The sequence below is a fragment of the Thermobia domestica genome, chromosome 10 (assembly GCF_964235325.1).
Source record: "Thermobia domestica chromosome 10, izTheDome1.hap1.1, whole genome shotgun sequence".
Taxonomy (NCBI): Eukaryota; Metazoa; Arthropoda; class Insecta; order Zygentoma; family Lepismatidae; genus Thermobia; species Thermobia domestica.
In genome coordinates this window covers 8,981,273-9,007,614 of record NC_137463.1, presented here as the reverse complement: position 1 = coordinate 9,007,614, position 26,342 = coordinate 8,981,273, and the positions used below count along the sequence as shown (strand labels likewise).

Sequence of the window (26,342 nt, the reverse complement as noted above, 5' to 3'; positions counted from 1 at the left end):
TTCCCTTGTACACTCAACTCACAATACGGTCGGCAACCAAACAATTCCCAGAATGTTGTAATTTTGGAATTTATGATGCAACCACAATGAACCGTTGTACAGCATAATTTGTGAACAAGTCATAACAGCCAGTGTACGATAAATGAAGCTGAACGGAGTTGTATGTGGTGATCGGTTGGAGCAGAGTTCAAGCAACGCGCTAACATCAAGTTCATGTTTAAATTTCGGGAAATCTGTTTAGAGACTTTGGTAGTTTTAAAATCAGTTTAGCGCCATTGAATTTTTGGCTCTTACCGTAACTAAAAATGGGTCTCAATGGCACCCTGTTTCTCCACCGTAGAAGAGATCAAAAGCATCACGACGACTGAACTTACGAAAACACCAATAGGCAACTTTTGTCACTGTTTCCAGCAATGGCAGGAGTAGTAGAGCAAGTTTGTGTCTTTGAAGGTGTTTTGAATGCGAGTAAGTAAGTATGTACTTATATTGCGGTCAGTAGCGTACCCAGGAATTTATTTGGGGGGGGGTCCAAACTAAATATGAAGGTATTTTATATTAAAATTCCTAAAATTGCCCCTAAAATTAGGCTAAATTTTAAAAAAGTCAAAATTTCGGGGGGGGGGGGTCCGGAACCCCAGGTCTTCCCCTGCGTATGTCCCTGATTGCGGTAATAAAGAACTACCTAGAACAAAATTTGATTTTGAGTTTAACTTTCCTTTCAGTAGCGAGGCTATATGAGACGGGACCTACTGATTAACGTGGAATCCGAACCACATGAGCTCCCGCCGGGAATCGTACCCTGACTGACCCTCGTACATGTATATATTAGTCTCTGGACATTTTTTTCTGGTAAGACTTACTTGTAGAATTTAGACATTTTGTAGAACTTACTTGAACAGGCCATTGTGTATTATTTACAAGCAGTTTGTTGACTGAGGACCAGTCAGTGAGGAAAAGGCTGAAGACGCCTTAGTTTGCCAAGTTTGAAAGCATCGACAACAAGTAGTCGAAAGGTATTTGGTCCACATTGGCAAAATGGATTATAGCTGCCTGAAAACTTGGCGACGTGACAACTGCTGTGATCTGAGGGATGTGGGAAGAACCAGTTCCAAGCCCAACAAGACAGATTACACAAACTGGCAGTGGCAGGAAACATAATCAGGTATGTGACAGAAAAAGCAAAAAAGTTAATTATTCTTTTTATTTTTTTTAAAAAAAGGTTTGGATTACAACTATAAAGCAAGACGGTTCAACCTTCAAATTGTGAACCACAAAGTCAGTAAGGAAACGCTAGAACCACGCTAATAGGTCTCTTACACGGCTGTAATGCTTGTTCGTGCGTGTCCATTCGTCCGTTACTTCACACTATAACTCTTGAGTGAAAAAGAGTTTTTGAATTCTGATTTTTGTAGTACATAATAGAGAGATTATATCCGTCTAGTTCATTAATTGCATCAATCTGTTAACATTTTCATGGTTAACGGTGATTATTCATACCTAATTCATTTATAGGTGTACGTTTCGCGTAACAGCAAACTTGAAAACATTCAAGAGTTGCGGGTTGTATAAATATCTAGGAAAAAACTATTTAGAAATTGTTAATCCTTATTATAAACGCAAACTAATTCATTCATAAATGTACAAGATTAATATGCAACTCTCAGAACATTGAAATGTTTCGGATTGCATAAAGACCTAGGGGGAAATATTTAGATACCCTTAATTCTTATTATAAATGCAAATCAATATTATTCTTTCATGAAGTGTTTTGCTTAATGTTAGTATGCAACCCACATAACAATGAAGAGTTTCAGGTTGCATAAAGACATAGGCGAAAATATTTAGATATCCTTAATAATTTTTTAAATTGGAAATCGCAAGCTCACCCATAAATCTATGGTTTGCACGATCCTCTTAACTGTCTTCCGGGACACAGTGGCTCAGTGGTAGAGAGCTTACTTCTTGTGCGTGAGATTCCTGGTTCGATCCCGAACCAAGTAAGGTTAGGGTGGAGAACATCGTGTCCGTGAATTTTTCGGGGGGGGGGGGGTACTTACGTTTCCTTCCACAATTTCATTCCACCAATTCTTCCATCATCATTCACTTGCCTTAATCATCCGTATCCCTTAGAGTAAATGGCATAATCGTGGAACGTTAAACTGAAAGAAAAAAATCTTTACTCTCTTCAACAGAGTTTATTAATATATCTTTCTGTGAGAGTTGATTTTTGTAACTTTATTTTCAGCTATCTTTTCTAATGTACCCATTGCAATGAATAATTTTATTGTATGTGTACAGGATGGTCCAGAAGTGTGAGTACTCCCCCTTTAGTTTCAACAGTATAGTGTTACTTATGGCAGAATGTCTGTACACAGTTACCTTGAGGTCTTAAGAGTCATAAACATCGGTATGATCACCATCCATGTCGTAACACAGCTGAATTCTGCACCAACTTCTCGCAGATGTTTTGCGGAGATACACCGGAGTCACGAGGGTGAAGGCGTGTTCCACAGCTGCTCGTAATACCTGCGTTGTGTGATATTGAATGTTTCTTACTTGTTGCTTTATGAAACCCCAGACATTACTTGGCAATGTTAGCAAACAAATGTGTGTAAAACCTAAAACCGTCAGAAAACACCAATTAGGGGTACGCCCACTTCCGCACCATGCTGTATAATACTGCGTGCCTTCCGTGTTAAGAGACGCGAGTTCGATTCCGGGAGTTAGCTCATGAGACTCGCATCTCCATGTTAGGCTATAGATCAATAGAATGCTTCCAATAGAGTGCTTCTTTGTGTTCCACAATTTACTGTTTCTTTTCTGAGTAAACCGCACAGAGAGAGGAAGGAACAGGCAGGTAACTTGGAAGTTGACATAAATACAATGGTGATAGCCAACAAAGATTTTCAATAACTTAGTCCATGATTTTCCAAATAAACTACTCGTTGTTAATAGGTAAAATGTTCTTATCAATCATATTATAAGGTGTTGGATCCACAGCTGAGTGGAGACCTGCAAATTTTTTTTTATCATATTATTTCAAAAGGCATTTCTCTGTTGGATGTGCACAGGGAAGACTTTTTGCTCTCTTACTGAAGATTGACATATACATTTATGATAACATGAAACCCATCTAGTTGGTTAAAACAGAAAGCGTCATAAGTATATAAGAATTTATCCGAAACTTTGAAATGTTGGCCACTTTGATAAAAATATAAATCTAGCATTTTTAATTTTCAACTCCATATTGTTTTGGCATCGATTTGCAGCCAACGCACTCCAAATTTTGACGTCCGTCTAGCGTCATGAGGCAAATTGGTGAGTCGCATGAGTGAAAGAGGTGACGCCCAAGGTCCAGAAAACGCCAGTTTGAGACAGGGTAGCTCGACGTGCTGACTACGTTTTACTTTCTATGCTGAACCTAGATCCGCCTGTCACTAACTGAAAGTGTTGAAGCTAGCTGAGCCTCCTTAAAGGGCTCCCACGCCAGTGGTTTGTTAGTTAGTTTAGCATTTCTCGTTTAACATTGTCTAATTATGTTTATTAAATTGTACTTGGGCACAAATAATGTATAGTTAGTAAGGTTTCAGTATTTTTAACCGTCTGGCAATTCTTTTTTTAGATCAAATGCAGTAAGAGAGACTATAAGATTGTAATTATACTCCATACAATAACCAATGAAAGAAAACAAACTCAATATTTTAAAATTATGTTTGTTTCAAAAGATAACTAGAGTGATCATCTCGAACGAGTCAATACATTAACATATTCACAGTACCGGTGACTTTAACGGTGGCTAACCATATCACGTTTAAAATCCATAATATTTCCTATCTTCCATTCAACCTGCACATTAGCAAAGTAATCTTGGCTGCCTATAATACAAGGATAAGTAACTTTTCTTATTGCAATTATCTCGAACGAGTTCGTTAATGAAGTCAATCCGTTAACATCTTCACGGATAACGGTGAACATCCTTATCCCGTTTAAAATCCATAACATTTCCTAGCTTCTATGCAACCTGCACATTAGCAAAGTAATCTTGGTTGCCTATAATACAAGGATAAGTAACTTTTCTTATTGCAATTATCTCGAACGAGTTCGTTAATGAAGTCAATCCGTTAACATCTTCACGGGTAACGGTGAATATCCTTATCCCTTTTAAAATCCATAACATTTCCTATCTTCTATGCAACCTGCACATTAGCAAAGTAATCTTGGTTGCCTATAATAGAAGGATAAGTAGCTTTTCTTATTGCAATTATCTCGGCCGAGTTCGTTAATGGAGTCAATCCGTTAATATCTTCACGGGTAACGGTGAATATCCTTATCCCTTTTAAAATCCATAACATTTCCTAGCTTCGTTGCAACCTGTACAGTAACAAAGAAATCTTGGTTGCCTATAATACAAGGATAAGTAGCTTTCCATATTGCAATTATCTCGGCCGAGTTCGTTAATGGAGTCAATCCGTTAATATCTTCACGGGTAACGGTGAATATCCTTATCCCTTTTAAAATCCATAACATTTCCTAGCTTCTATGCAACCTGCACATTAGCAAAGTAATCTTGGTTGCCTATAATACAAGGATAAGTAGCTTTTCTTATTGCAATTATCTCGACCTAGTTCGTTAATGGAGTCAATCCGTTAATATCTTCACGGGTAACGGTGAATATCCTTATCCCTTTTAAAATCCATAACATTTCCTATCTTCTATGCAACCTGCACATTAGCAAAGTAATCTTGGTTGCCTATAATACAAGGATAAGTAGCTTTTCTTATTGCAATTATCTCGACCGAGATCTTTAATGGAGTCAATCCGTTAACGTCTTAACGGGTAACGATCATCTTAATCGTGGCAGTAGATATTCTATTTTCTACTACTGAAACAAAAGTAGTAGAAGTTACATATCTCGCCCTTAGATGGCAGCAAACATCCAGTTGTTGACATCTACCGGCCGAAATTAAAGCTACTAGCACATGATCCTTTTTACTGCCGCGCAGAGTATAATAATGTTTGACTTTGTGCTTTATAACTTGTCATTGTAAAAGAAAACCTAACAAAAGCATTAATAGACTTTAATATAATAAATGGAATTCTTGTCATGTTGACTATCTTGCACTGAATATGCCCTGTCAAAATGCCTAGTTGCTTTAATTATGCTTGTTAGGCATCTACGATTAAATAAACAAGTAACAGTATCGCGTGTACACCAAGTAAATGAGTTTGGTTTGTATGGGGGAGATATTTTCTCAATATGAAAACCGGAAGTGACAATAGATTTCTACCAATTCCGTTAGGAAAAGAGAAAATGTATAATTTTGTTTTGTTCATCTCAATAATATATATATATATATAAAGTTATTTTACACTTATTTTCGTTAAATACTAGTATCATGGTAAGGCGCCCCATTCCAGTAGTTAGAGCATTGGATTCAGGTCATTTTGGTTCCGGCTTCGTTCCTGACCAATGTTTCCCCAATTTTCTGCGTCATGAGGCAAACTGGGGAGCCACTGAAATAAAACGAAGTCTAGAAAGCACCTTATACGCATGTTAGACGCAGGGCAACGCAGCGCTCTGATAAACAAGTTCGTGGCTAGGTTGACGAACTTGGTTCAACTGGTCGCTAACAGATGGCGCTAGAGTGGCTCATGGCTGTCATGCCAGTGGTTAATTTAATGTAGTGATATGGTAGAATTAATACTACTAATAGAAGCGGAATTATCTATATAGATATACGCATTTTAAGTAAAGAGTTGCTTGTAATTTTTGTACTATGGAAACACATCTCAGGTCATAGAATTTTTAAAAAAAAAATAAATTTTATTTTAGTAAAAGAGATATAAAATATTTCAGTTTGACGTTCTCCGCTCTTTAGGCTAAGGGAGATTAAGGATGATTAAGGCAAGTGAATGATGACGGAAGAGCCAGCGGAATGAGAATGTGCAAGAAAACTTGAGAACCCCGAGAAAACTCAAAGCCACGATGTTGTCTACCACAAACTTGCTTGACCGGGGATTAATCCAGGGACGCCACACACCAGAGATAAGCGCTTTATCTCTGAGCAACCGTACTCACATTTTATTTTAGTGAGCGAATTGTCATCATCTGGGGTAATTGACCTATAAAGTGTGCATTGAATTCTAACGTAACGCGGGGGGCGCGGTGGCTCACTGGGATCCGATGCTTGGGGTCCCTGGTTCGATCCCAACTCGCGCCGTTTGGACTTTGTGGTGGACAAACACCGTGCTCGTGGGTTTTCTCGGGGTTCTCCCGTTTCCTTCCACTTTCTTCATTCCACCATTTCATTCATTTCTCATCATCACCGTCTCCTTTAGCCTAACCGGCATAATTGTGGGACGTAAAACTCAAAGATTTCATTTCATTTCTAACGTAACGTGTCCTTGTGCCACTTCCAGTGCAACGATGAACTTGGAATAATATGGACTCCGCGTTGCAAGAATTGGTTATGTCTTTGACCTTATTTCCCTACTAAAACAAAAAGTGGTTCAAATTTACCACTACTTCTGTTGATTTATTGGTCTGGAATTTAGTGTTCTTTCAGCTTCGGGGCTATATGAGAAGTGGGCCTACAATTTAAGGTGGAATCCGAGTTACCATAATGCTTTGACATTTCAAGTTTGTCAACGGGGAATCAAACCCAAGACCTGTACACGAGTGGCACGTGTGCTAGTCACTAGACTAGCGAGTAATGCACTACTGGTACCACTTACGGTTTCAGTATTTATCCCATAGAATAATAGGTAGCGTTAATATGGATGTAAAGTAGGTAGAGAATGTAATAGACTTACCACTTCAGATTTCAATATACACTCACCAGCCAAAACATTATGACCATGCACCTAATATCTGGTACATTCACCTTTAGCTCGCAGAACAGTAGCATGTGGTTTCACATGAGGTTTTGTAGGTGACTGGAGGCATGACGCACGACATCTGTACATACAAGTCACTTAATTCCTGTACATTCCGCTGAGGGGTCGAATCTGAGATTCAATGACATCCCAAAGGTGTTTAATTGTTTTAAAATGGGGTGATTTTGGGGTCACTGCAGCAATTGAAATTCACCATTAGGCTTCTCGAACCACTGCATCGTAACGGAGACTTTATGACAAAGGAGCGTTGTCCTGCTGGAAGGTACCATTGCCTTCTGGAAACGTGGCCGACATAAGTGGGTGTCCATAATCAACAATGATGTCAATAGCTAGGAGCTCTCCACACGCACTACTGGGCCCATGGATGACTATGTAAAAATTCTTCAAATAATTGAACCACCACTGGTCTGTCTTCGTCCTACTGCGCAAGTCTCTAGCGGCTGTTCCCCTGGAAGACGACAGATTCTGACCCAACCATCGATATGATGGAGGTAGTATTGTGATTCGTTGGACCATGCAACGTTGTGTTATTGTTCGGTGCACGGTTCAATGACGATAGGCAGGTGCTCATTACAATAATAATCGACGAAGCCGTGCGGTTAACACTGGCATTTGCGTGAGATGTTAGCTTCGAAGGCCCAATCTAACAGTGTATAGTCAGAGACCTTCGTACTTTCTCCACTGTTAAAATTTGTTGCTTTAGCAATCGTGACAGTATACAACGTGAAATATCTGTAATGCGATATGATCCCCTCACGCCTTTCAATTTAATGTTAATTACACGTCATTTTCCAACTTCGGAAGACAATAAGCATGGGAGCTTAGGAACACCCGACAAGTCACTCTGTTTACCAGATCCCCATTCCCAACCGTCTTTATCTATCAAACTCTGATATATCCCAAAAACACCCCATTTTAAGCAAAAGAATCACACTGGCTGATCCAATTGAGATTTTTGCCACTGTCTGAGAGGTTCTGCTGTGCTCGAGAATCTTAGTCACCTGTACTACTTCGTTGAAAAGTAGACAGTGGTCATAATGATTTGTCTGGTCAAACTAATTAGACGTCTAGCTTGTTTTCACAATGCGAAACAAATTCTAGTTGTTAGAACTAGTATATGAGCAAAGGAATATATATATATATATATATATATATATATATATATATATATATATATATATATATATATATATATATATATATATATATATATATATATATATCACCATTACAGAAAGAGAAGCAATAGATACATAGACATTACATAAATAAGTAATAACGTCTTCGTGTAAAACAAAAACTCCATTTGTATGAATGAAATACGTTTTTAGCGCCACAAAATTGAGAATTTTCGATTTTCTCAAAAACCTATGCAAGACACTTTACCCGTAAGCATCTTTTGTTAAGCTTAATGTGTTCTATCGACTAATATGTCTTATCTTTGGACAATATCTTAATTCAACAGAAATTATTATACATTAACATATATTACAATTTTTCAGGTTTTTATTCCTATCAATTTTCATTTTTTAACGTTTCTTTTCTTTCTTTATATATATTTTCTTCTGCTTTCAAATTATAGCATATCTAACAGACCAAATGAAGTATAGTAAAGCATACAATACTCAGTGGCGTATTTAGGGGTGGATATCGGGCTCAAGGAAATAGATAAATTTATATATAGTATATGTAATAACTGTATACCTACATAGACCCAGTATATATACACCTACTCAGGAGAATGTGGAAACTCCCCCCCCCGAAACAAAATTCTAAATACGCCACTGACAATACTATATGAATAATTTGATTACTGAAAAGATGACGTCACTTTTTTGAAATCAAAAGAAGTTGCAAAACGAAATTTATATACAGTTTTTGAAGATGAATGGGAAGGAAGGAACATGCATAGAGTTCTTTTTCTTAGGTAAATGTATATTATGAATGTATGTGTAGTGTTTGTTTCTATCACAACACTCTGTATAATACCATCTAACGGAGTTGTTTGTCTCAATAGCTCCACGTCGTCCAAAATTAATTATAATTCCTGAACAAACATTTTGTTGCTGCGACAAATTTTTCCCCTGCTGCCTATTTAATCCACATCATATCCTCTGAGCTAATTTATACGTTTCTAAAAGTCATCTCGAGCAGTAGCTCGATTTCATTTATTCAGCTCAGAAGGATATAGTGGTGGGAGGAGGAGGAGGGGAAGTAAACGAGTGCCTTGTTTGTTAAAAAAAAACATATCCACCTAATCCAGAAAATTATTTTGGTGGTCCTTGTATCGAGGTCTTACTGAAGAGCTGACTGCAATCGAATTGTCTGGAACGCGTCCCGCTTCCTTCCTCTGCCTCCTTGTAACGCGTCCCGCTGTCTCCCACTCCGACGCGGATCTCCTTTAATCGAACGCCGGGATAGGAGTTTTATTTGGTCCCTGCGAAAAGCTACGTCTACGGGTTTTAGTATGTAGAAAGCCTTTTGGCCGCTCGCCACACCCCAAAAGCTCCGCAATGCACTTCCACAGGCTATGCGTACAATGACGTCACGCCAAATAATCCTTCGCTGATAAATAGGCAAGGAAAGAAGAAGAAGAAGAAACAGATAAATAGGTTGAGAGGATGAGGATAAAAATGACGAAGAAAAGAAAAATAATAAGAAAAATGAGATTTTATAGTACAATAGAAGAGTGTTCGTAAACCTCTCGAAGTTTCGCGGCACGCTTTGTTCTTATTCGGATTAGACAAACGAAGAAGCAGTCAATTGAAATAATGCCAGTGAAGAAGATAGCGCAAGAGAACGAAAAAGAAAAAAAGAATGGCAACGAAAATTCGGTTTTCAAATAGAGTTGAACAAAGGTTGTTGGAATTCATGTGGATCAATGTTATCTCGCATTACTGAACACCCAGATAAAACGCGTATCTTAAGTCACTTTGGCGTACAAATTACGGAACTACTTTCTTTGTAGTTGTTCCCTTCATGTAGTTCATTGGCTATTTGCGTGCCTCTGGTTCGTAGGGTCGCGGGATAAATTACCGCTAAATTTAACACTGTTATTGTAAATACGATACCATGAAAGAATTGGAATTTATACATTTGAGAGTCAGTGAAATTTTGGTCTATTATTTGTTACGCCTTACTTTTAAACCACGATAAACAAAGTCACGTGTGACTAAAGCACGCTGATTTGTTGTCGGTAGGGTGACGCTTGTTCTACTCCGCAAAAAATAGATCACTGTATTTAATTATTACTTTTATTATAAAACTATCAGAATTTTTAAATAATTATTATAAATGATTGAAGTATAATACTGATTATAATATTGCAATCGTGTATGCTTAATGAAATGATAGAAATATTACACGTTCAGTGATTATGGCACAAATTGAACTGTAAAGTGTGTCGTATTATTTTCTACAGCGAGTACTTACTACGAAAAGGATTGTATAATTTATTCCTGAACCCTCCGGGAATAGGAATCATATTTTAGAATGGCGGAAGGATACAAATGTTGTTGTTTATCTCCGTTGAAAAGTAAGGGTGAACAGATAATAGAAAGCTTGAACTTCAAAGCATAGGAGGCCTATGTATTAGCACTACCCTTGAGAGAATTTAAATGGGCAAATAGTAGATATTGTTCGGAACAAGAACTCCAAAATTTAAGTTGAAAAAGTTGTTTAAATTATTTGGCCAACCAACAGTTTGCCATCATTTCTCCAACAGTTTTGACTTTGCACTTTTCCATCGTAGTTCCACTTCTTGAGTAAGGGTTACCCTGATAGCTGAATGAAATTACAAACGCTCGGCTCGAATAATATATCGACTTCTTTTGTGATTTTCGGCTTAATAAATAATTATTTCATTATGTCCTTTGACACTCGTAGAAGAAATGATACTTTCTCTGGTTCTTCGTATATTTCCCACAACTTTTTCTTTATATGTATTACAATTTTAGACTAGTCTTACACTTGGACGAGAAATGTTTAATTCAAGTGCTCATGAAAAGGATAATTCGCTTATCAATTGATATGGATACTTATCAATTAAATTTTGTGAGGATTCTAAGAAAAGTGTAGTTTTGGACATTGACAATTGTCAATGATATAAGAAATAGTAATCAACGTGTGTTAGTAGACACTGGGAAATATCCAAAGAACAAGATTAGTGATGAGTGTGTGGTAGTTGACATTAGAAAATATCCAAACAATAAGATTGTGATCAGTGTGTGGTAGTCGACACTGGGAATGTCCAAAGAAAAATATTGTGATCAGTGTGTGGTAGTCAACACTGGGAAATGTCTAAAGAACAAGATTGTGATCAGTGTGTGGTAGTCGGCACTGGGAATGTCCAAAGAACAAGATTGTGATAAGTGTGTAGTAGCTGATACTGGAAAATGTCCAAAGAGCAAGATTGTGATCAGTGTGTGGTAGTCGGCACTGGGAAATGTCCAAAGAACAATATTGTGATAAGTGTGTGATAGTCAACACTGAGAAATGTCCAAAGAACAAGATTGTGATCAGTGTGTGGTAGCCGACACTGGGAAATGTCCAAAGAACAATACTGTGATCAGTGTGTGGTAGTCAACACTGGGAAATGTCTAAAGAACAAGATTGTGATCAGTGTGTGGTAGTCGGCACTGGGAATGTCCAAAGAACAAGATTGTGATCAGTGCGTAGTCGGTGATATTGGGAAATGTCCAAAGAATAAAATTGTGAACAGTGTGTAGTAGCTGATACTGGGAAATGTCCAAAGAGCAAGATTGTGATCAGTGTGTGGTAGTCGGCACTGGGAAATGTCCAAAGAACAATATTGTGATAAGTGTGTGATAGTCAACACTGGGAAATGTCTAAAGAACAAGATTGTGATCAGTGTGTGGTAGTCGGCACTGGGAATGTCCAAAGAACAAGATTGTGATCAGTGCGTAGTCGGTGATATTGGAAAATGTCCAAAGAATAAAATTGTGAACAGTGTGTAGTAGCTGATACTGGGAAATGTCCAAAGAGCAAGATTGTGATCAGTGTGTGGTAGTCGGCACTGGGAAATGTCCAAAGAACAATATTGTGATAAGTGTGTGATAGTCAACACTGGGAAATGTCCAAAGAACAATACTGTGATCAGTGTGTGGTAGTCAACACTGGGAAATGTCTAAAGAACAAGATTGTGATCAGTGTGTGGTAGTCGGCACTGGGAATGTCCAAAGAACAAGATTGTGATCAGTGCGTAGTCGGTGATATTGGGAAATGTCCAAAGAATAAAATTGTGAACAGTGTGTAGTAGCTGATACTGGGAAATGTCCAAAGAGCAAGATTGTGATCAGTGTGTGGTAGTCGGCATGGGAAATGTCCAAAGAACAATATTGTGATAAGTGTGTGATAGTCAACACTGGGAAATGTCCAAAGAACAAGATTGTGATCAGTGTGCGGTAGCCGACACTGGGAAATGTCCAAAGAACAATACTGTGATCAGTGTGTGGTAGTCAACACTGGGAAATGTCTAAAGAACAAGATTGTAATCAGTGTGTGGTAGTCGGCACTGGGAATGTCCAAAGAACAAGATTGTGATCAGTGCGTAGTCGGTGATATTGGGAAATGTCCAAAGAACAATATTGTGATAAGTGTGTGATAGTCAACACTGGGAAATGTCTAAAGAACAAGATTGTGATCAGTGTGTGGTAATTGACACTGGGAAATGGCCAAAAGACAGGACTGTGATCAGTGTGTGGTAGTTGACAATGGGAAATGTCCAAAGAACAAGATTGTAATAAGTGTTTGGTAGTCGACACTGGGAAATGTCCAAGAAGATGAGATACTGATCAGTGTGAGGATGTTGACATTGAGAAAAACTCAAACGACGAGCTTATGATCGACGTTGGGCAATTAACACTGGGAAATGTCTAAAAAGGCAACACTGAGATCATTGTAAGACAGTTGACACTGGGTAATGTCAATAAACAAGAGACTGTGATCGGCGTTGGATAGTCAAAACTGGGAAATGCTCAAAGAATGGGATTGTGGTCAATATTTGATAGTCGATACTAGGAAATGACCAAAGGAAAAGATTTTGATCGATGTTGGGTAGTGACAATGTTTGGAAGGCGAACACCCGAATGACAAGCGTGGAATAAATTGACACCAGGAATTGTCCAAAAGGATGAAATTATTATCAGGGTGGGGTAATCGACATTAGGGAATGTTCAAATGAATCAGATTGTAATCGGCATTGGATAGTTGTCGCTGAGAAAAATTGGAAGGAAGGAAATCATTTTCGGGACGAAGTAGTCCAAACTGAGAAATATTTAAAAGGAAAAGATGGTGATTGAAGTGAAAAATAGATACTGAGAAATGTCGAGAAGAATGAGTTAGTAATCAATGTGAGAAATGTCCAATAGGATGAGATAATGATCAGTGTTGCAAACTACGTAATAATTTACCAGAACTCAGATATATCATGAATTTACTACCTAGGTATAAACTTTCTAAAACATACAAATAACAGCTTTTTTCACTCAGTAAACTAGGAATCCTAGTACGCCCGGATTCGGGGTAGATCCGCCTAATTTTCTACAACAATCTAATGATGTACAGAAGTACCTTGCATTACGCAGTTTAAAAAGGTTTTGGTATGCACAGTTTTTATTATTACGTATAACTAAAAATATTTTTTTATTTACAATTGAAGAAATATTTTTTTAAAAAATAACTTTCATGTTTAACTGCATTTTCTGAATTGCATAGTTAATAAAAATAAATATTTTTCATTTCTAAGCTTATCTATTTTTCTAAATTTTTTCGATACACAAATTCAATTTTGACCCATTATAAATAAACTTCCAACAACGCAGTTTTGCAAGTGTGGACCTATCTTGGAACCTATAAAACGCATTATGCAAGGTATTCCTTGTATCTTGTAAGAATAAATGTGATATTATACTTACGTTGATGACAACCCGTTCACAGAAGTCGTGGTCATGGGGAATGGGTTCGAAATGGCTTACTCCCGTGAACTGGGTGTGGGGGGTCGCGCCATCGTCATCCTGGCTGCTACCAAGCTTCGGCAGCGACCTGTAAATAAAAAGAAAAACATATATTAGTATTCGTATAAACAATTGAAAATTCATTATATAGACTAATTATATATAGAGGCTATAATAGATCAAACAAGGACGTATCCCTTTAGCAAGCAGGAGCTGCGGTAGCTCAGTGGTAGAGCGTTCATCTTTGGTGGGTGGGGTACCTGGTTCGATCTCAGCTTGCTTCAAGTAGACTTTGTGGTGGACAAACACCGTGTGCGTAGGTTTTCTCGGTGCTCTCCCGTTTCCTCCTACATTATTCATTTCTCATCATCACCGTCTCTTTTAGCCTATCCGGCATAAACGTGGGACGTAAAACTGAAATATTTCATTTATTTCCTTTCAGCAAATAGGCCAAAAAAATGTATAGACTATTTGCTAGCTTCAGAAATTAATTCATAATACTGCCTTGGTTTCTCCTTACTTATAAATGCCTCCTTGCGTTCGTAAACTCCTTACTTATAGTATCTTCGCTCAAAATACTTTTACTTTCTTTCAAGGAACGACGTTCGTAAACTCCTTACTTAGAGTAGCCTCGATCAAAACAATTCTACTTTCTTTGAAAGGAACGGCGTCCTTAAATTATTTATTTACAGAAGCCTCACTCAAAACGTTTCTACTTTTTTTCAAAGGAATCGCGTTTGTAAACTCCTTACTTATAGTACCCTCTCTCAAATTGTTTCTACTTTCTTTAAAAAATGGTGTTTTAGCCTCACTCAAGAAAACCTTTTACTTTCTTCTAAAGGAATAGCCTCAAGTTTATTGAGTTCCTTCAAATTCCACTTGCACAGTTCATTATCGATTAAGAAATTGGAAAATTTCTTCTTCACTTTTGTTAGACGATAGATTGAACATTAGCTATAGGTGACGTATGCAATAGTGATCCATTCCTCACAAACACGGAAACTTTATGAATGCGTTTACTGTAACTAGGCAAAGAGATCATACCTAGATCATTCAGAGTTATTACAGAAAGAGAGATAATGAGAGAAAGGAAGGGAGATACAGAGAGAGAGAGAGAGAGAGAGAAAGGATATAGAAACCAAGCTAGAGTGAACACGAGATATGAAAAAGATAGTAACGGTGAAAGTAGAGGGGATGTGTGCCAGAATCAGTAAGACAATAAAGTTGGTACTCGAAGCAAACCACGATTCTAAATTTCCATACCCTTACTTTTTTCAAGTAATTACTTCTGTCAAAGCAAACCTAGAATCTCAAATTCTAGTCAGCTTTTGTAACTTCATTTTGCTACAAAACAATTTCAATTTCTGATTATTTTAAAGACTAACGTAAATTTAATTCATTTTGTTTTAAACTATAAATCTCTAGTTATTTTTTTAAAGATAAAACATGAAAATAACTATGAGATATTTTAAATGCATTTTAATTAGTTTAGTTATAGTAGAAAACATAAAGAGAAAAAATGTTTGCTTTAGATGTTTTTAGTACTCGATCTATATACTCCGTACTATACCCCATCTGTAACCTTAGTCTACGAAACATATTGGAAGAAAAAAAAACTGTTTTATAAACCGTGAATTATTATAAATTCAGAGCTGGATTAACACATTGTTGCGGCGTAGAATATACTTCCAGAAACCGATACTTTCTCCAGGTAACGAATTTCGAAATGCTTTTGAAGTCTATTAAATATGTAAATTATTGAATCAACAATAGTAGTTGGTTGGACTTCATTCTTCTAGAAAAGTGTATTTCAGTTTATATTCTTCTTCTTGTAAATAGTTCGACTGATCTCATTCACATTTTTGTACGGTTATCAAGCCATCGACGATAAACTATAGAGGAATAATAATTGAAAAAGCCACTTTTCTCATAGAAATAATTGGGGATATGCAACTCCTAAACGCAAGCAACTCTTTATACACCTAAGTTTAGCAGTGTTGCATAACTTCCAGGAAATATACAAATAATTTCTTCCACATCGAACACGGGGAAATTTCTTGAAGTTCAGGAGCCTCGTGCCAAGATTCGCTTTCTAAAATATACGTAGCTCTACGTAACTTTATTAAACTTACAAAATATATTTTCCATAAATGTGGGAAGTCTTACAGAACGCCCATGTCTGTCCATTGTCTGTGGGGGGCGCGGTGGCTCAGTGGTAGAGCGTTCACCTCCAGTGCTTTGGGTCCCTGGTTCGATCCCAGCTCGCGCCGTGTGGAGTTTGTGGTGGACAAACACTTGCTCGTGGCTTCTCTCGGGGTTCTCCCATTTCCTCGCACTTTCTTCATTTCACTTATCTCTCATCATTACCGTCTCCTTTAGCCTAGCCGGCATGACCGTGAGACGTAAAATTTAACAATTTCATTTCTTTTTTTTCCATTGTTGACAGGAGAGAAACGGTAAAAATGCGAGATATACATATGTTTTTTGCTATGGACTTAGTATCACAAGAATGGATATAGTATCCTTTCCCATTAATGTTTGTATTTAAACCGGAAGTGGTAGACATTTACTTTTTCCGGTTTAAAAGTTCTTCACAACAAGTAAAAACTGTAATAGATAGCAGCTTTTGGTTTATTGACATGAATTCAATATCTGTCTTGAGAATAATTCTCCCTGGTTCGATTCCGACCAAGTTAAGTTGGAGGTAGACAACATCGTGTGTTTTTTCGGCGTACTCCCGTTTCCTTCCACATTCTTATTTTACTAATTCTTCCGTCATCATTAATTTGAATTACTCATTTGTCTTCCTTAGCCTAAAGAACATAAACGTGGGACGTTAAACTGAAAGATCTGAGAATAGGTTCCAATTCAACCCTTATCTTTGTTCTAAAGCCAAAACCGGGAGTGGTAGAAGTCAACTACCCCTTTCAGTTATATTTGGGAGTTTCATAGAGCAAGAAGGGTACCAGAATGCAAGAAATGGTTATTATTATTATTATTATTATTATTATTATTACTAAAGGAGTGAGTTTAATCCCAACTTGGCGTTTACGCGTATACTTAATGCACTAATAAATCAATTTTCCGTGAAGACTTCTGCCAAAGTTATTTGATTTTCATGTGAGCACTTAAGCATGTCCAATTATTACTCACTGAATTGAAATCGCGGTCAAGTAAGCATGATTTATTCCTAAATTAAAACACAAATTTTACAATAATTATCGTAAAAAAATCTTTGATTTTAATGGAATATTGCATACCTCTCTGATATGCCTAAAGACAAGATGCGCACTGAAGATGGAAAATGAGATGAAAATTTTACGCGCCACGATTATGCCTTGGAGGCTAAAGGAGACGGTGATGATGAAAAATGAATGAAATGGTGGAATGAAGAAAGTAGGAGGAAACTGAAGGAACCCGGAGAGAAATCACGCGCATGGTGTTTGTAAACCACAAAACGTACTTGACGCGAGCTGGGATCGAACCAAGGGCCCCATGAAGGAGAGGTGAACACTCTACCACTGAGCCATCGTGGTCCTTCCCACGCACCTAAGGGGAATTACCGGATCCGAACCGCCCAAACAATTTCCAAACTCAAAATATATTTGTCTTTGTGGTGGACAAACACCGTGCTCGTGGGTTTTCTCGGGGTTTTTCCGTTTCCTCCCACTTTCTTCGTTCCACCATTTCATTCCGTTTTCATCATCACTGTCTCCTTTAGCCTAACCGGCATAACCTTGGGACGTAAAACAAAAGATTTCATTTCATCTTTCAACATGTATTTGTATACTTTCTCAATAAAACTCTCTTTGTTTAACAGGAAAATGACTGATGCAGCATAAAAATATGATCTTACACTTCATATGTGCTCTTTCTCTTATAAAAACAATTTACTTCTATCATTGTTTTTGAAAATATAGATGGAAGTATTTTACAATTACTTATCGTTTTTTCCGATGCAGAATAATATCCTTTCAATACTACATAGACGTAGTGGCTTGTAGTTTGGACCACCCCCGAAACCTTGGACTCCTCCCAAATAAAGAATTCTGGGTGTAGGCCTACTAAAGCTCAAGATAAAATGCTGGATTAATTTTTCATTCGCCTACGGGAGGGTTTTTCAACCTGGGGGTCGCGAAGATGAGCGGAACAGATAAATATAATTAGAATCTAATATCGGAAAATATTTTTAAAAATATTATTTTGAATTTTGTTCTGAGAGGCATGTTTTTATTCTTATACATACTGTTGAGAACAACAAAAAATAGGTCTACTAAATGTTTTCAACAGGTGCAGAGTTGTTTAAAAATCAATTTAAATGTAAGAGGCATGATATGAAACTAGTAAGAACTGTATATTGTAATACCAGAAAAATACAAATGCAACAAAACCTGCATATATTGAAATACAATTAAAATTGAAAGCTAACGAGATACCCGAGCATGATGTAATATCACTAATGCGGCAATGTCCAGTTCAATCTTCGTGACGCACATTACCAAGCCATTTAAAATATTCAACTACATTTTAAACAACTGTCCCACTTTTTGAACCAAAATTAGAAATCACTTAATTTTTTATCATATGACCCAAAATTAAGGGAGTTATGAAGGTTTAAAGTTTTCAAACGGTTTCCATTTTGAAACAGTATGACGGATCGGATTCGATATTTCTAATATGAATGAACCGTCCAAATTTGGTTTTAATCCATTCGCTTTTAGGGAAGTTACTGTATTCACTATATACAAGAAATGGATTCTACTGTTATAGAAATAGATGGATATCGTGTGATCTCCACAATAGCTACATTAAAAATCCCACACAAGCTTATTACAAACCAGAAATTATAAAAGAAGCCTCTGGAAAGAGGATGTGATAAAGTTTGTGTCGTGATAGGAATTAGGTTGAGGACCACTGGCCTAGGGAATCATCGAAGGCAAGTCTTCCGCACTGAAAGTGTTTACGCTAACCACATAGCCAAAAAGAACTCTCAAAGTGAGAAAATAAAGTGTTAGAGGAAAAAGAGAAAAGGAACAAACAAAAACGGAATAAAATAATTTTGTTTTTACCAACTTCAAATATAAGGCCAAACTACAAAGGCAACAGGAGCTTATTTTATTAATATTTTTTTTCAACAGAAGAAAGTAAAAAGGAAAGAGAAAATAGACATGTTAAATTAGCTCGTGAGTTGAGTGTTTTACAGGGGGGGGTATAGGGAGTGGGGTGAAGTGAGGAGGAGGAGGAGGAGGACAACCAGTCATTTTCGTTCTTATCTTTCACCCTTTTCCGCTGACTGTGTCCTGTCAACGCGGTTGTCACCCAGCCCACAATCTACATGACAGCTTGCTTAGAAACAGGAAACTGGTAACGCGTTTCCAGCATCTTCTGCACCACACAAGTGCTTCTAAAGTGATGATGCTACACTTCACACGAACGTAGCATAAAACTACCATTATACAACTTACGGATTTACTTACTACTTCGTTGAAGATCTGTGAACTACAATAGTGGTTCTCAACCTAAATTCCTATCACGACTCCCATTTTATCGTATTCTCTATCGAGCTATTTCCTTATAATTTCTGGTTTGTAATAAGCTTGTGTGAGATTTTTAATATGTATCTATTGCGGAGATCTCACGATATCCATCTATTTCTATAATAGTGCAATCCATTTCTTGTATATACTAGATATAGTAACTTTCCTAAAACCGAATGGATTAAAATCAAATTTGATCGGTTCATTCATATTATAAATATCGAATCCGATCTGTCATACTTTTTCAAAATGGAGGCCGTTTGAAAATTTTAACACTTCATAACTCCCTTAATTTTGGGTCATATGATAAAAAATAAAGTGATTTCTAATTTTGGTTCAAAAAAACTTGGACAGTTGTTAAAAAAGTTATTGAGTATTTTAAAAGACTTGATATTGTGGGTCACGAAGATTGAACCGGACACTGCCGCACTAGTGAAATCACACCATGCTCAGGGAGCTTTCAATTTGAATTATATTTCAATATGTAGATTTTCTTACATTTGTATTTTTCTGATATTTCAGTACGCAATTCTAATTAGTTTCATATCGTACCTCTTTCATTTAAATTGATTTTTAAACAACTCTGAAGCTGTTGAAAATGTCTAGTAGAACTATTTTTGTTGTTCTTAACAGTATGTATAAAATATGAGTTTCAAAACAAAATTCAAGATAATATTTAAATATATTTTCCGGTATTAGATTCTAATTATATTTATCTCTTCTGTTTATCTACTACAACAATGATGTACCTTATTACAATTGCGCTAGAGGGCCTCATGAGATTGTACTCTTACCACGCCGGTCCGTTATTCCGCATAACCGTCGAAGGAAAGAACATTTTTGTATTTTTTTTGGGCAACAGATAGTTAGATCGGTCATCTTGGCCAAGAGTAAGTTTGTTAATAGATTCTAGGGTAGCGGTGACGTTAATGGTAAACATCCATATCATGTATGGACATATGTCCTGAGGTTAGAATTTTTAGTTGAAAATTAGTTTTTTTAGGTTAACTGATTTTTAGTGAAACCTCAAAATATATTGGTGATGTTAAATCGTCAAATACTTGGGATATAAAAGAATGTATAATACTGACCGCTTCAACTGCTAGCGTAGATTCATTTCTACATGTAAATTTCCGTGATCTTCTTCGCTATCTTTACTAGGGTTATTCACTGATTGTGCCCATTAGTGGCTAACTCTGTGCCTTCTGTGTGCATCATTCAGAGTTCGTTTCCTGGCAGAATGATTGAATCGGATAAAAAATCTGAGTAGATTCCATCTCATATAATCTGAATTAGAGTTTAAATTCCAATCAATGAACAATTAAGAGATTAACCCTTTGCGTCCCTAGTGGTGATGCGTTTGAACTACCATCTTGAATATTTGCTTTCTGTTCCCCGTAATTCTTTCTGGTTGCACTTCAAAACAACGTTGCAGCACTGATTATTTGCTGCCATCTGCTGTAGAGAAGTGCAACTAAATCTTACCTAGATCATTAATAGAAAGCACGTACCACAGTAATAATGCATGTATATTATTAGTGATGATAGAAGTGTGAACGAGAAATAAAAGCAAGGATAGTAATGGGGAAAGAAGGCTTTAGAGGAAGAAAAGTCTGTTTTGTTGGTCCTTAAATAAAGAGTTGAGAAAAAGACTCATAAAATGCTTCCTGTGGAATATTGTTCTATATGCGGCAGAAACATAGACATTATGCAAACATGATTAAAAACGACTGGAAGCTTTCGAAATGTGGGTGTGGAGAAGAATGACAGAATTAGCTGGGTCTAGCGGAAAACGAATGAGAAAGTGCTAGAAATATTGGGGATGAAAGAACAATTTTAGAGATTATTAAGAAGAGAAAGAGAAACTGGTTGAGACATAGGAAAAAGAAGGAACTCTGTCATGAGGGACGTGCTAGAAGATATAGTGGAAGGAAAAGGAGGGAGAGGACGAAAGAGACAATTAATGGACGATATCAAAACAGAATCGTATATTGAAACGAAGAGGTTAGCGGAAGACCATGGAGCATGGAAGCTTCTCAACTGCGGCAAGTAATCTCCCAATAATGACAGAATACCTATGATGATTACACCCAGTGGCGTATTTACGATTTTGTTTCGGGAGGGGCTTTGCTAACTTTCGGGGGGGGGGCTTTGCCTGAAAATGTGAAAATTCTGCAAGATATTTCATATACTTTACTATAGTAAGTAAGATTTCGGGGGGGGGCTTAAATACGCCACTGATTACACCATACATTTTAGTACTATATTTCTGTGGCTATTAGAACGCATTAATTGTATTTTCGTTAATTTCAATGGAAAAAAATAATTTAGGTTCGCAAACAGCGTTAAGGAACGAATTAAGTTCGCGATTGGAAGGTCTACTGTATGCGGATTGACAATAGATTTGCAAATTTAAAATAAAAAAAATACCATATTAAAATAGTAAATATCACTTATAAATGTATAGATAGAAATACTATACCGTAGAAGTGTAGTCAAGTATTCAGTTACGATACAACAATATTAATTGAATTATTGAATTACTATAATTGAAGAATGGGGACACTGCGTCTCAGTGGTAGAACGCTCACCTCTGGTGGCAAATGATCCCAAACCATGTGAGTTTGTGTTGTACAAAATCGTGTCCGTGGGTTTTCTTGGAGTTTTCCGTATCCTCCCCCATTCTCCTTTCATTATTCCTTTCATGTTCCCTCACGTTCATCGAACAATCTGTGCCTACAGAGCATAATGCTGGCGACACAAAACTGAAAGATTCGTGTTTCATTTACAGTTGAAGGAAAACGTAGAATACATATTCTTTTTTTTTTTTTTAATTACAACTTTTAAATGTTTGAAGGGGTTATCTGTATTACGTATTAAGTACCACTTACTTTCTTGTATACAATAAAAGACACATTCTGACCAAATCATATATTAACTAATAAATAATAGCATTACAGTTTCGGCAAATTAAATTTGCCTTCATCAGACGCCCTATCTGTCTGTGTCTGATGAAGGTAAAGATAATTTACCGAAACTGTAACTATTTTATTTATTAGTTAATATATGGTTTGGTCAGAATTTGTCTTTTATTGCATACATTTTAAGTTTATAAAATTTATTTTTTTAAAATTTTAAAAGTCGTTCATGAGGTTCAGTAGTAGAGTGGTAGAGTTCATATTTCTGGTGCATGGGATTCTTGGTTCCATCTCATCGAACGCCAAGTGTATTTGTAGTGGACAAATACCGTGTGCGTGGGTTTTCCCTGGGTTATCCTCTCCACTTCTCTTCCATTTCCTCTCCACTATCTTCATTTCACCATCTCATCATCATCATCATCATCATTTCCCTTATTCTCCGTGCTTAATCGTTGAGCATTAAACTAAAAAAGTGTTCATTATCCTAAATGTTTTGTGATCAATATAGTCAACTTAACCCATTATGGAGTTTAAACATCACGGTTTGGATCAGCACTGTCTTCCTTGGAACAAATTAAACAAGCTATGAAAGGCATATCTATATCCGAGTATTTATTTTGAATAACATGCTATTAAATTTTATATTTAACACTGTTGGAACAACCGTCCGTTTTAACAGGTAAATCTTCAGTGTATACCGGTACTACAGGAATATCCGACAAGTTAAATCTAGCAACTACTCCACATGGGACAGACAAATCTTTTCCTTGTCCACGGGACATCAATTCCGGGACACCTTTTGGACACCTCACCTTCATAGTGCATACTTCGTAGACATGTTATGGAAATCCATATCCAATCATCCGATTGTATCCCAGAAACGAGACTTTTTGTGGAAAATTTCTTGATTATTTGCTAAAGTATCAAAGGACGGTTTTCGAACATCGACATATTGTTCCTCACGATTTTCCCGTTTACTCCCACGTTCTAATTTCACCGATATTTCATAATTGTTTATTTTCATTAATCACCCGTGTCCTTTATCCTTAAGGACATGATCGTGGAACGTTAAATTAAAGACATTGTTTCATTTTGCTTTGCAGTTGCTACTAATGACTTCACATATTCATATGATAATTTCAATTGTTTCCCAGCTGATAATTCGAGCTAGAATTTGGTGAATACTCTTAAAACATACCATGTGCACCGTGTAAAGTAACAGTGAAACGGAATTATTAGCTTATTACGTGGCGTTACGTGACAAGTTATTTAAGTAGTTAAAAAAATGTTCAACACCATAAATTTGATTTTTTGGATAATCACAAGAAAACCATCCCCATGCTTTGAGAAATATATGCAATTTTAGGAGAGTGTATTATATTCTCAACGTTCCTTTCACGTAACTGGCTGAAACTTCTTTTTAAAATAATAGTTGTATTTAGTTTGTAATAAACAAAATAGTTTTAACATACAGTTATTAAAATTAAATAATAATGCTATTTAAAAAAATAATTCACAGGATACCAAAACAACTACACTGTTAAAAATACTTTCTTAAATCTGAGAAACCGTTTCTTATCTGTGCACCAAGAAGATCCTTCCTTAGAAATGAGAGTTTGGAACTCTCATTAATGAGAAATGAAGGAAAGTAGAGGAGGTTGTATGAAGCGAAACGAGAAAATATTCTGTTACTTTTCTTATGAATGAGAATTGCCAAATCTTATTTCTAAGATAATATTGTCTCGGTGCACAAATAAGAAACGGTTTCTCAAACTTAAGAAATTACTTTTTACAGTGTAGATACGTAATCAAATGCAATTGAGTTCATTCCTCTAGTCGCTGTCTTAACTTACATTTTGGGGGGAAATGTTATTCTGGCAACACTGTAATTTCTATGGATGGCAACGCTGAAAATTCTTGAGGTTCATATTTCCTGTTGTACAATAACATTATCTATGATTGTGATGAGTTGCATTTCCTTATTTACTTTCACTTATGAATAAACAAGCAAAAGAAAAACCGGTAAATTTTGTATTATTTTTAGTAAGCCAGGCGCTTAAGCAATATAGTTATTGCCGAAACTTCAAAGAATCACACGGCAGTGTTTATTGAAGTTGGGAGAATTTTACTAAGATTATCGGGGGCTGCGGTGTGTCAAAGGTAGAGGCATCACCTTTGGAACATGGAGTCTCTGGTTCGATCCCAGCTTCGGTCAGGTGGCATTTGTTCTGGGTGTGTTTTTTTATCATTATTCCACCGTTTCTTCCCATTTTCGTTATTCCACCATTATCATTCATCTATTCATCACAGTGTCTCTTTGCCTTAGGGTGCATACCTCTTAGGCGTTAAACTAAAAAATCGAAGGGTATCCACACTCTTATGTGTGTTTAGCGACCCTTTGTATCACCGAGGCTATATAAGATATAGACCTACAGGGGTGTTCGAATCATGGTTCAATTTTTAACTCTCCAACCTGGAATCGAACCCAAGACCACGTGCATCAAAGACAAAGATACGTACTGCAGTTTTTTTAATCAACAGATAATATGGAAATTACTAGATTTATTATTATTATTTTGATTTTTATTGTTATTGTTAAGTTTTAACAAAAAGAGAAACAGTTAAGAAGAGAAACAGATTCTTAACAACGTACCAAACACGTGATTTTTTTCTGCTTATAGTTCTACGTGATTAGCGTTACCTCTGGACTATTAACGACCATATAGCCTATCCCAGAAGTGCCCATTCCCTCTGAAGATGCAGGAAGCATGCTCCTAAATTTTACGAGTTTTTCTATTTCAAGTGTTCCCCTGCTAGCGCTGCTGTCGTTGTATGTTTCCCTCGAAAGAGGAGGAACAAGTTGCTTTGGTCGAGATCTTTCAATAATTGGATGTAGACAGGGTTGCCAGATTGACATGCTTCACTAAAGCACTGTCATTCTTCACTCGCCAAGATCAAACGATTGAATCACAAATTGGCAACACAACCGAGGTCATTCACTTATTTCCCCAAAGGAAACGGAGGGTTTCCCCCGTAAAAGGGATCGCGGGCGTGGGACCGAAGTATGTTTCACATATTTTCCGAGGGCATACTTGAAATAGAAAAGCTCTAACAAAATATCTACTTTTAAATTTTAATGTGTTTTTTTCTTAAATAAACTCTTTTCATTGGTAGTTTTGATTGAAAGTGTACTTTTTTTTTTTTTTAAAAAAAAGTAAGTCCTCTCTCCATTATGTAGTTTTGCTTGAAAGTGATGTTTTGGGTCACGGTGGATCAGTGGTAGAGTGCTTACCTTTGGTGTGTGAGGTCTCTGGTTCGAACCCCGGCCAAGTAAGTTTGTGCTGGACAACATTGTGCTCGTGGGTTTTCTCGGGGTACTCCCATTTCCTCACACTTTCTCATTCCATCGTTTCTTCCATTATCCTTCATTTGACTTTAATCATAATCCCTCTTAGCCTAAAAGGCATAATCGAGGGACCTTAAACTGAAAAATTTCAAAGTTGTTATACAGAGTGTCCGAAAAGTTACTGTACAGTTCAAGCTCGTAGTCAGAAGAGTAAGACAGGGTGAGCCGAGATTTTTTTTTTAAATGCAGCTTATATTTCTGGCTGAATATTTATTAAAACAAACAACTGTGTTTCAAGAACGGCTGAGCTCTTGGTCATCCTTTAGCTATAGCTATGATACAGTTGCTCACTCATTTACTATTCCCATTGAACAGTTACTTTTTTGAGTACCCTGTATAAATTATATACGCTTCTAGTTGCTAACTGCTTTAGACCCCTCATTATTGCTCCTCTGCTAAACTGGCAATGATGCAATTTGAGTCATTATATTCTGATCCCTTATGGACATCCGTGTGTATCCAAAGATTTTTTATAAGTATGTATTTCAGTCTTTTGACCTGTTCAATGTGTGACGTAGGAGCATGGTTTTAGAATGAGAAGAATGATAGGAAGAATACATGCTGAGCAAAGAAAAGCAGGGAATGAGATAAGAGAATGAACTAAATCAGT

The 26,342-nt window shown here is 36.7% G+C and overlaps 1 protein-coding gene across 3 annotated transcripts in view; it reads right to left on the bottom strand.

Annotated features, from left to right (window-relative positions):
* Positions 1-26,342, bottom strand: part of Sh (Potassium voltage-gated channel protein Shaker) — a 907,958-nt gene that overhangs the window by 336,787 nt on the left and 544,829 nt on the right. For all 3 annotated transcript variants that reach the window (XM_081727649.1, XM_081727648.1, XM_081727651.1), the window contains exon 2: positions 13,833-13,959. In XM_081727649.1, the coding sequence (XP_081583775.1) occupies positions 13,833-13,959 (127 nt within the window). The remainder of the gene's footprint in view (positions 1-13,832; positions 13,960-26,342) is intronic.